The following is an 11,754-nucleotide window of genomic DNA, read 5'->3' as shown; positions in this document are numbered from 1 at the left end:
TCCCTTTTCTGAATGCGCCTCTACACCTGGCTTTACGGTAGATGGCCTTGCGCGCAGGCAGAGCCAGGGGCACCCCTCGTCCCATCAGCCCGCGGCGGGGTCATTCAGGCACCTAGTGGGGCAGCTACAGCGCAGCCCGGAAGTGGAGGGCAAGGAGCCCGCCCCCAATGTGGGCGTGGCCTGAGCAAGATGGCGGCGCCCGTGGGCCCCTCGGGGGGGCGTGACTCCGCGCTGGTGGGAGGGGGCAGCGGAGCCGCCCGCTGCAGAGCCCGGGCGGCGGGCGCAGGAGGATGGAGGGGAACAGCCCGCTGCGGTGAGTAGCGGGGCCGGGGTCAGAGGGCAGGGGTCAGAGGTCATAGGGCAAGGAGCCCGCGGGCAGGCCCCGTTGACGGGCTCCCCCCGCCACTGGGTCCCCGAGGCGGGGGGGGGGGCAGCGCACGGTTCCGTCACCCCCGGCCCGGCCCCTCCCCGGGGGTAACGTCTCCTTCGCTGAGGGCGGGAGCGAGTCACAGCGGGCGGGTCCCCGCGGGGTCTCCCGCCGCACGGGACACGGGCTCTGCACCCCCCCCCCGGAGCGTAACACCCCCGCAGGGGGCGAGAGACCTGGGCACGGCCATGGAGGTTACGCCCGTTACTGGCTATTAGCCAGGCCGGGTAAGGGATGGTCCCTGGCCTCTGTCTGTCAGAGGGTGGAGATGGATGGCAGGAGAGAGATCATTGATCATTACCTGTTAGTTTCACTCCCTCTGGGGCACCTGGCATTGGCCACTGTCGGAGGACAGGAGACTGGGCTGGATGGACCTTTGGTCTGACCCGCTACGGCCGTTCTTCTGTTCTGTGCGGTCGGATGAAGCTCTCCCACTGCCATAGCATTGTGCACAAGCATTGGTGTCGCTCGGGGGGGCGGTTTAGTCACAAACCTGAGTGACATAAGTTATGTTCGTATGGGCTGCAGCGTAGACAGCCTTCCCCTTCCTCTCCGTTGTCGCTTCACCTTCATCAACAAGGCGTTAATTTAACTAACACTCCACTACAGTGAGACAATCAACGTTGTGCTTTTTCTGTCTCGTCTACATTAATGTCCTATATCCGTATAACTAAAAATCCACCCTGAGTGTAAGTTATACTGGCGTCATTCCCCGCTGTATACACACTAGATCAGCTGGAGAACTTCTCCCCCCAGTATAGCTACTGCCTCTCCTGGAGGTGGATTAACTACACCAACAGGCGAGCTCTCTCCTGTTGGCTTAGAGTGTCTTCATTAAAGCACTACAGCCGTGCTGATGCAGTCGTTTAGGTGTAGACTTGCCCTCATTTCGGACAATATTGAAACTTTAAAGGGCCACACGTTTAAAGTTACATGGGCCTTTTTGTTAAGCATGTGGTTGCAACTAACACTTGGTCAGTATTAATGAAAGACTAGAGAACAGAGCTGGCTGAAGAATGGAAGTTCAGTTTTGGGAAGAATTGGGAGATTTGGTCAGAATGAAAATAAATTCCAGAAAAAAATAATTGTTTTGGTTGATAAACATTTAATGTAAATTTCAACTTTGTTACATGTTGTAATACATAATACATGATCAATGTTTCTATATGCCGTTGCCAACATTGGGGGAATTACCTTCAGTTTTCGCCTGAAGTAAAATTCTGGTAAAATTGCCAGTTTTTTGCAACGTGTTTTGATTTTGACAGAACTGTATCTTCCAATGGAATATGGTTTCAGTGAAGTTCCTTTGGCTCGACTAGAGAATCTCTCTTGGTTTTGCATTTGCCAGCACTTTATGTATAGCTAATTGCCCCGAGTTTCCCCTGCCTGTGTAGACCTTTCACACAGCAGTAGAGAGGAGAAAACTCACTTAGACTGAAGAAAGTTATTGGCAATGGGAACTCGGGGACGGGTGCAATAGCTGAAGTTACAGGACTTTGTTAACCAGGTTGTAAATTGGCAGTTACGCTTGCAAAGTTACTCTGCGTACTACGGTCACACTTAGCGGCTGCAGTCAGGAACAGGACCCAGTTGTGTTAGCTGGTCCCAAACCCATGGGAGACTCTGCCCGGATGAGCTGGGGCTTCCACCGTCAGTTGTAGATTTAGGGAGTCAAGTTTCTCGGTCTAGATTTTGCCCAGCCAGCTCACTCTGCCCTATAAGTGTCTGATGTCACTTTTCAAAAATATACTGTATAAAACTGAAGCCAACACAGAAACCCCGATTCCCAAGCAGCACGGACTGTACTTTAACTACAAGGTTGTGATGGCAGGTCTGTCCCCACATGCTGCTGCGTGGACCGGGTTTGCGAGATCCTATCTTCACTCCATGTGCAACCTAGTCAGGGGGCCCAGTTTCCACATGGCCGGCCCCTGCCTTGCTTCCCGCCTAGTTCGTACGGAGTGTGGTTGGGTCCGGTAGCTGTAGCATATAGGGGCCTTCAGCCCATGTGATGAGACACCGAGCTAAGGTCTGCCCCTTCTGCCAGTCTTTGGAAGCTGGCCAGGTGGCAATAGAAAATGCTTCCCTTCCCCAGACTGTAGGGGATGACAGCCCTACTGTCCTAGGCCGAACCAACTCCCAGGCCTGCACAGCGGAGATACAGACTTACCGCCCGCTGAGTGGGAGTTAAGTCCACATCAGAGACGCCCCCGAGCCCACCGTCCCCAGAATCTCCCCAGAGCAGCTGCTGTCTCTGCTGTCTGCCACTGATAACGTAATCAGCGCTGTCTCTTTGTGGTGCTCCCTGACCGCACACTGGCTGTGCAAGTGATGGATGGGCAGGCGGAGCCGGGAGAACAGGAAGGTGCCCTCAGCAGCCCCGCTCCCACCTCCTGCTGGCTTTGTCCGCCACAATGTACAGCTAAAACAGAACCGCGCTCTGTCAGTTAAAACGTTTCATCCGGGATTATCTGTAACCACCCCCTAAGAGCAGCTTAATTCCTCCAGAGAAGGCAGCAGATTCCCACCGCAGCCACCAGCCTTTGGGGCTCTTTAATGGATCAAAGGGAAGCCACACACCGTTCTCCTTCTGGCCTGGGAGAAAACCAGCGACAGCAGGCTGTGGGGAGGGAGCTGTGCTGTGGCCAACACCTTAAACCTGAGTCCTGCCAGCCTCTTATAGGCCATGTGTAGGGCAGTGACCCTGGTGTTTTGGGGAGTATCAGGGCCCGGGCGAGCTAGTGCAGAGCGTACTTGCCTGCTTCCGCAGTCACTGTGTGCCTGGGACTTCATGGTTTTGCAGCAGGTATCGCAGTGAGCCAGGGAGTCGTGAGGGTGAGGCATGGGACTGGAACCCAGGAGATCCAGGCAGGTCTCCATCACTCTGCCCTCACTTCCTCCTCGTCCCGTAACACCATTCCTGGCATGCTCCTGGCTGGCTACTGTAGAGCAGGTGGGGAGCTGGGAATCGAGGGGATGAGATGCAGGGACTGCTAAATCCTCGCCCGCTGTCGTGTCTGAGTAGACACAAGCCAGATACTACGTCACTGACCTTCCCGGCCTGGGGAACGCCCAGTTCCCTTCCCTGCCATGCCCCGGCCAGGACCGCTCCCCTTAACGTGTTGGAGGGTGTTAGCTGCCTCTCTGCTGCCATCCCAGCCATTAGCCAGCGGGGAGGGACCTGCCCGAACCCTGGAGCGCAGAGGGCTCCCCTCCCTCGAGGAAGCTGTTGTCCCAGCGAGGTGCTGCTGCCTAGCCCCTAGCAGCCCGGAGAAGCAGGGCCAGCAGCCGGCTCTGGGCCAGCAGTCAGGGCTCGGACTCTCCTGTGGGTCAGGGACTCGGTCTCTCCCCTGGAGCTTGGGCTGGCGTGAGCAGGGAGCAGATGGCAAACCTGCCCTGGGTGCAGAGTGGGCTGACAGCCCCCTGGAAGGGGAGAGCCAGGCTGGGGGCTGCACACAACCCCCCCAGGGGAGTAATTCAGTGTGAGGAGGGGCCTGCAGGGGCTGGCAGCAGAATGAGGAGGTGCAGGGACCCTGCCCTGGGCTGCTGGCACGTTACACTTGGCGGCTGCGTGTTCCCAAAGCGCTGAGTAAATCTCTGCTGCCCCCGGCAGAAGGCACGTGCGGGCTGTGGGACCCCCTTGCCGGGCTGGCCTCAGCCTCTCTTTAATCTCCACCCAGAAAGAGGAACCGTGGGACAAGGACAAGGCACTAGGCCTGTTCCTCACCTAGACTGCAGAGCCGCCAACAGTTCCCTTCTCTGCCGGGGGGGCACAGGCCTGGCTCATCCCCTCCCAACCGCCCGCTGCAGCTCCAGGGGCCGGATCCCTCCTTTATAAGCCCCAGCTGGGACTCGGCCCCCATCCCAGCGGCTGGTCAGCTAGGGCTGCTGATTCCCAGCACCTGCCTGCTGGGCTGCTCCCTGGGCCCCCTGGGCCTTGTTACAGCAAAGAGTCCCATTTTACAAACGCACCAGTTCGCAGCCCCGATGCAGAGCATGGTCCCGTGCAGCTAATGCCTCAGACTCCAGCGTGTCAGAGGGCCAGCTCCTGTGATCTCCCTTTGCCCCTGGGGTGGGAGTAGCTGGGCTCTGCAGCTCTCTGGGGGCAGTGATCTTTGCTCTCAGTGATGCTGGGTCTGCTCACTGCCTGCCCCCACTTCCCTCCTTGCTTTAGGCCCCAAGACTTCCCTGCGTTGAAGAATGACACGTTCCTTCGAGCGGCGAGAGGGGAAGAGACGGAGTACACCCCGGTCTGGTGCATGAGGCAGGCCGGCCGATACCTCCCAGGTGAGTGGCCAAGGCCCAGGGCCCAGGCAGGGCTCGTCTCCTAGTTGGAGTGGGGGTGCCTGCCCCCCACTCTCCTGGCTGGCTCTAGCGGGGCAACGCTCCAGGAGCAGGGAGGCAGATGGAGGAAGAGACTCAGCTTAGAGCGATGGGCGGAGGCCAGGGTAGCTGAGGGTGCTGCTGGGACCTCTTTGCCAGGTCCCCCTTTGCCCTCCTGGCATGGTGGGGCTCAGGGATGCCCTCCCCAGGGCCTCACCCAGCTGATCTGTTTGCAGAGTTCCGGGAGACCCGAGCTGCCCAGGACTTCTTCGCCACCTGCCGAAGCCCGAAGATGTGCTGCGAACTGACCCTGCAGGTGAGCGGCCGCCCAGTGCCTGGGCTGATGTTCTCCCCAGGAAGGGCTTTCCTTCACTGCCGCTGAAGCCCTGAGAGCTCCCCCTGGGGGGTGTCGCAGTACTGATTGGGTGCCCCCCCAGCCCACCAGAGAGAGGCGCTGTCGTCCTGCCCAAGCTCCTTCCACTCACCCCAGGCTGAGACCCATGGGTGACAGCTTGGGGGGCTAAGCACCAGACCCTCACCCTCCTGCCAGGCTGCAGACCCAGCCCTGATGGAGAGCCCACGTGTGCCCTTCCTTAGCCTGTGAGCTCATCTGGGCCAGGCCCAGGCCGACAGCAACCCGGGGCCTGCTGGACCGGGCAAGATCTGGACGACCTTGTAAACTGGAGTCATAGGAACAGGATGCAATTTAATAGTGCGAAGTGCAAGGTCCGGCACCTAGGGACTGACCAGAAGAATTTTTGCTATAAGCTGGGGATGTATTGGTTGGAAATGACAGGAGGAGAAAGACCTGGGTGCATTGGTCTATGACCAGGGTCCTAGTGGGGGCCAGCTGTGGTCACTCATTAGGGTGAACAGAAGGTGATCAGGATGACTTTGAAGGAGGTGCATCACCGGTACTTAGAATTAACATAAGGCCATTTGCTTGTTCCTCCCCCATTCACGGTACATTTCAAAGAGAGCTGAATACCGAGATACCCTGGGTTTACAATTCATTTACATGCTATCAGAATACAGCAGAGACAGGGACTGCTGATTGCATCCTGGACCCTACTCAGACATATGTAAATACACAAACACACAAACATTATCTCCCCACAAGTCTTTTGAGGGTTATTTCTTTTGCAGGATGTTTAACCCTTTCTAGCCATGCATCACATGGTCATTCACACTTAAAAAGCCTAATGCAGTCCTGGGTGCGTCAGAGGAGGTGTTTTCAGTAGAGACAGGGCAGTGTTAGTACCATTATACAAGGCACACGTGAGACCTCACCTGGAATACTGGGTGCCGTTCTGGTCTCCCACATGGAAGAAGGATGAATTCAAACTGGAACAGGTGCAGAGCAGGGCTACTGGGATGATCCGAGGAATGGAAAAACCTACCTTGAGAGGAGACTCAGTGAGCTTGGCTTGTTTAACCTGACCAAACGCAGGCTGAGGGGAGATCTGATCGCTCTCTCTGAATACATCAGAGGGACAAATACCAGTGAGGGAGAGGAGTTCTTTAAGTTAGTACCAATGTGGACACAAGAACCAATGGCTATAAACTGGCCATCAACAAGTTTAGCCTTGAAATGAGACGAAGTTTTTTTAACCATCAAAGGAGTGAAGTTCTGGAACAGCCTTTCAAGGGGAGCAGTGGGGGGGGGAGGGAAACCTAACTGGCTTCAAGACTGAGCTTGATAAGTTTATGGAGGGGATGGGATGATGACACTTCCTACAATGGCATGTCACCGATCTGCGACTGCTAGCAGCAAATATCTCCAATGGCTGGTGATGGGACACTCGATGGGGAGGGCTCTGTGTTACTACAGAGAATTCTTTCCCAAGTGTCTGGCTGCTGGGTCTTGCCCATATGCTCAGGGTCTAACTGATCACCATATTTGGGGTCGGGAAGGAATTTCCCCCCAGGTCAGATTGGCAGAGACCCTGGTGGGTTTTTGCCTTCCTCTGCAGCATGGGGTCACTTGCAGGTTTAAACCAGTGTACATGGTGGATACTCTGTAACTTGAAGTCTTTAAATCATGATTTGAGGGCGTCAGTAGCTCCGGCAGAGATCGGGGGGTGGGGGAGGTTCTGTGGCCTGCGGTGTGCAGCAGGTCAGACTAGACGATCACAATGGTCCCATCTGGCCGAAAAGCCTGTGAGCTCCGTGTGCGTCTGGCGCTGATGCTGACTCTGTTCCCTGCAGCCGCTGAGGCGATTTCCCCTGGATGCTGCCATCATCTTCTCTGACATCTTGGTGGTGCCCCAGGTAAGGGAGGCGAAAATCTGCATTGCTGCCCCCGGGCTGGGGGGCCGGATCCCCTTGGGGGCTGGTGGGCGCCCGCTCCTTCACCCGTCCCGTGTTCTCCCCCAAGGCGCTGGGCATGGAGGTGGTGATGGTGCCCGGCAAAGGGCCCACTTTCCCAGAGCCCCTCAAGGAGGTGGAGGACCTGCTGAAGCTGCGGCAGAAGGTGGACGTGTCGGAGGAGCTGGGCTACGTCTTCCAGGCCATCACGCTGACTCGGCACAGCCTGGAGGGCAAAGTGCCCCTGATCGGCTTCTCCGGGGCGCCGGTAAGAACCACTCCAGCCCTCCCCTCTGGGGCGTGGGAAGCCAGGCGCGCACCCCACTGGGCTCCAGCTGCCTCCCCCACCTCGGGGGGTCGTGCTGGAGGAAACCCTGGGCAGGCGGGGAGCACAAGGGGCTGACTGGTCCCGTGCCGCAGCTCCTGAGGGACTGGAAATGACCCTGCCTTTAGCGCGGGGGGGCGTTGGTTCAGAGGCAGAGCCAGCCGGTGGCATCCCCCGGGTGCGTTCCAGCCCAGACGGTGCTTCCTCCGTCTCGGGCCAGCCCTCGTGCGAGGGGTGACTGGCTGTGGTGGGGAGGGAGAGCCCCAGCCAGGCCCCCGACGGGTCCGTGAGCCCCTGGGGTGTTGGGGGGGCCGGGCGGGACCTGCTCTCTTACTCACTCTTCATGCCCGGCCGACTCGCCTTCCTCGCCCAGTGGACCCTCATGTCCTACATGATTGAAGGTGGCGGCTCCAACACCATGGCCAAGGCCAAGCGCTGGCTGTACCGGCACCCCGAGGCCAGCCACCGCCTGCTACAGCTGCTGCGGGACGTCATCGTGGAGTACCTGGTGGGCCAGGTGGCAGCCGGCGCTCAGGTGTGCCTTGTCCGGGGGGGGGGGGAGGAGAGCTGGGGGACCCTCGGGCAGCCTTGTGGAAAGAGACCTGCCAACAGGGCGTGGCAGTGGGTTACTGAGGTTCACGGTACCTTGTGGCACTCCTCACCCGGAAATGCACAGCCTGGGGGGGGAGGGCTTACTGCTATGTATCCACTAGGGGTTTAGACCGGTGGGACTGGGGGATGGGGTCCCATTCTGGACTGGGGTGCTGGGGGATGGGGCCCCATTCTGGAGTGGGAGATGGGGGGACCCATTCTGGGCTGGGGGCGCTGGGGACTGGGGGACCCATTCTGGGCTGGGGGCGCTGGGGGATGGGGGACCCATTCTGGGCTGGGGCGCTGGGAGCCGGGGGCTCTAACCCGCTGTCCCGTTGGCTCCGGAAGGCTCTCCAGCTGTTCGAGTCCCACGCCGGGCACCTGGGCCCCGAGCAGTTCCGGGAGTTTGCCCTGCCCTACATCCGGGCCATTGCCAAGCACGTGAAGAACAAGCTGCAGGCAGAAGCGCTGCCCCTGGTGCCAATGGTAAGGAGGGTGCTGGGCCTGCCTGGGCACTGCCATCGAGGGGGTTTCAGGGCCTTGCCTCCAGCTGCCCCAGCCTGCAGCTCGCCACTGAATGCGACTGAGGCAAGTGGGAGGGGCTTCCCTTTGGCCCCACCCCTTAATGGGGCGAGCCAGCCAGAGCTCTGTCCCTTAGCGCCCTCTGCCAGGTGGGTCCCCGGAGCAGGTTCCCCAGCGTCGGGCAGCTGGTCTACGCTCAGCAAGCGCTCCCAACCCGGGAGGCTCCTCGGTGGTGGGGGCTGGGCGTGGGGGTTGCTGCTGCTTTCCCCGCCCCAGGGAGGAGGGCCGGGAATGCCCGCCCCTGGAGCACTGCGTCTTGGCTGGTGCTGCAGGCTACGCAGGACGGGGTTAAACCCAGACCCCCCCCGCCCCATGCACCTAGTGGGGCAGCAGCGTGTGGGTGAGGGGCCAGAGCCCACCTAGGTCTCCTCCCTGGCCCACTGCAGACGGGGCCCTCCCTCCGCAGGGCAGCCTGACGGCAAAGCACCGGGCCAAGGCAGCGAGTGCCCAGCCCGCTACTGCCGGAGGAGCTGCCCCAGGGCTCCAGGGCCCCCAGGCCACAGCCCGGCCCCTCGGCACAGCAAGCCCCTGGCCTCCTGAGCCCCCCAGGCACCCCACTGCGGCGCTGGGCACGGGCAGGAGCCGAGCCCGTCCGGCTGAGATCCAGCAACCTGTGTGCCCGCCAGCATGTCCCTGGCCCCAAGGGGAAGTGGCCCGCCACTCGGGGGTGAGCAGGCTGACCGACTCCCAGCCCCACCAGGGCCAGCATGCTGGGGAGACGCCTCACGACCCGACAGCTTCCCGCAGCCACCCCCTGCTGCTGAGAGTGCCCCCACTGGCTGAGGGCAGGTGTCTGCGAGGAGCCTGGGCCCCGGTAGGCTCAGGGAGCGGGAGGGGGAAAGGCCAAAGGGCTCCGCTCCTGCCCGTAAAGTCTGGCCAGAAGGCAGCAGGGCTGTGGCTGGGAGAAGCCGGCTGGGTTGGAGAGCAGGGACCTAGACCAGGGACAGCAGCCGTCTGCCCCGACCTGCGGGAGCTTTTACATCCTAGCAGGACACTGCCTGTGCCGTAACCCGGGGCTCCGGGACACGCACCCCGTTCACTAGCCCCAGCGGCCCCACAGCCACCCTGCCCCCGGAAAGGTGCCCCAGGCCGTCAGCACCAGCCTGACGACACGTGCCGGAGGAAGCAGCCGCCGCGGCCAAAGGCAGAGTGCTGAGCTGGCATGGTCCGAGCCAGCCAGAGGGGAAGGACCTGGAGACAGTGCTGGCTGTTTCCCTGGTGTGCCTCAGTTTCCCCAGGGGAATGACAGCCCCTCCCCCCACCAGGGCTGTGGTGAATGTGCGGAAGGACTCCGGGTCACAGGCCCCAGGATGGCGTAGGGAGGGGGAGTTCCCGCTCTGCCACCGCCGCTCATGGGCAGAGGCTGGCGCCGCCCGGTGCCGCCCGGTAGCTGAGCCCCTCGCCCGCATCTCTCCCCCTCACAGATCGTCTTCGCCAAGGACGCGCACTACGCGCTGGAGGAGCTGGCCCAGGCTGGCTACGAGGTGATCGGCCTGGATTGGACCATCCAGCCCCAGGCGGCTCGGTAAGACAGCCAGGGGGTGCGGACTCAGCCCTGGAGCCGGACGGCAGCTCCTTGCCTCCCAGGGCCAGGCTGCCAGCTGGGGAGCATCTGGTGCCCTCAATCCTGCAGCCCAGTTGTCCTGGGCGTGATGCCGAGGCCCTAGAGTCACCCCTCCTCCCCCCCACCCCGCCCGGGGGGCTGGGACACCGTCCCACCCACCATCCACTCCGAGGGGACCCTGGCTCTGCCACCACCTGGTGACTCCATGGGCCTGCCCGCCCCAGGAGCCTCGGCCCCTCCCTTTGCTGGCACACACAGGGCCCAGCGGTGCCCGTCGCCCTGGCTCAGGGGAGCTGGGCTGGAGCAGGGAGAGGAGAGGCATTTCCCCCCAGGGGCTGCGTCCCAGCCGCCCCCGAGCTCCCTGAGAAGGGCCCGTGCCAGGCACGTCAGCTAGCTGGAGGGGTGTGTTGTGCCAGCCCTGGGCGCTAGGACCCGATCTATGAGCCCTGCCACCGGGGAAGGAGGTAGAGCTTTGGAAGGCCTGTGGCCCAGCAGGGACCGGACCGGGGCACAGACAGGCCTGGGCTGGGGCGTGGGGTGGGCAGGGAAGTGGCGCTATCTCTGAGTCAGGCGCAGCGACTTACCTGCTTCCTTTCCGTTCCAGAGAGCGGACAGGCCACCGCGTTACCCTCCAAGGGAACCTGGATCCATGCGCCCTGTATGCACCCAAGGTAAGGGGGGGGCCGGCCAGGAGCTGGCAACCCTGGGTTTGAATCCCAGGACCGTCACCATCTCCCTTTGGGGCAAAGCATGTCCGCTGCCTCAGTTTCCCCAGATGCACAATGGAGCCAGTGCTCAACTCCCAGGCGCTTGGGGAAGGGGAGTGAGAGTCACCCGGGCTTCTGGGGCTGAGTCCAAGAGAAGGGTGAGTCTCTGCCCACGTGTCTCTGCCCACATGTCTGGCGCCACCCGCCATGGCCGTAGCCATGGATTCTCTCTCCCCACCCCAGGGCCCCAGCTCCCAGGCTGCACCGTGAGCACGCCTGCAGGTGGCACACACAGAGCCTTGGCGAGGGGACCAAGGCCCTGGGCTGCCAGAGGGTGAGCACCCTGGGCATCGGGCTCACGGCGGGTGTCCTGGGTTGGCAGGAGAAGATTGGGGAGCTGGTGAAGAGGATGCTCGAGGGGTTCGGGACCCAGCGCTACATCGCCAACCTGGGCCACGGGCTGTACCCCGACATGAGCCCTGAGCACGTGGGCGCTTTCGTGGAAGCTGTGCACACGCACTCTCGCCACCTCCGCACGCCCGACTGAGCCCGCCCGGGACCCCGCCGGCGAGAGGACTGCGCGGTGCCACCGGCGGCTCTGCTGTCTGGGCGTGGGGGTCTCGGCCTGGCTGGCCTGGGCACCGAATTAAAGCTCCTTGTTTCCTGACGCAGAGTCTGATGTGGGGCAGGGGGGCCTGGCTGGGGGCTGCCAGCCTCAGCCAGGAGCGGTGCCACCTCGCGCTCAGGCACAGGCAGAAGCTGGCACACTGGGCTGGCATTACCATGCCCAATTCTCATGGTAGGGAATCCAGCGGCCCCTGGCAACACGCCCACCCTGCTCCCTCGGGGAGGCTGCCCCAGCGGGTAGGGCAGTGCCTGGGCTGGGGGAGACCCGTGGCCATGTTACCCCTGCCCGACATGGGAGCCC

At 61.5% G+C, this 11,754-nt stretch overlaps 1 protein-coding gene across 1 annotated transcript; it reads left to right on the top strand.

Annotated features, from left to right (window-relative positions):
• The first annotated feature begins 154 nt into the window (after positions 1-154).
• On the top strand, positions 155-11,493 carry UROD (uroporphyrinogen decarboxylase). The gene is made up of 10 exons (XM_034779341.1): positions 155-313; positions 4,602-4,714; positions 4,987-5,066; positions 6,959-7,021; positions 7,128-7,325; positions 7,756-7,917; positions 8,322-8,459; positions 9,980-10,080; positions 10,724-10,790; positions 11,209-11,493. Exons 1-10 carry the CDS (start codon positions 291-293, stop codon positions 11,371-11,373), a joined length of 1,110 nt encoding a protein of 369 aa, XP_034635232.1. The 5' UTR covers positions 155-290; the 3' UTR covers positions 11,374-11,493.
• The last annotated feature ends 261 nt before the right edge of the window (positions 11,494-11,754 follow it).

The sequence above is a fragment of the Trachemys scripta genome, chromosome 8 (assembly GCF_013100865.1).
Source record: "Trachemys scripta elegans isolate TJP31775 chromosome 8, CAS_Tse_1.0, whole genome shotgun sequence".
NCBI lineage: Eukaryota > Metazoa > Chordata > Testudines > Emydidae > Trachemys > Trachemys scripta.
The sequence above is the reverse complement of the archived record's forward strand: the minus strand, read 5'-3'. Positions and strand labels throughout refer to the sequence as shown.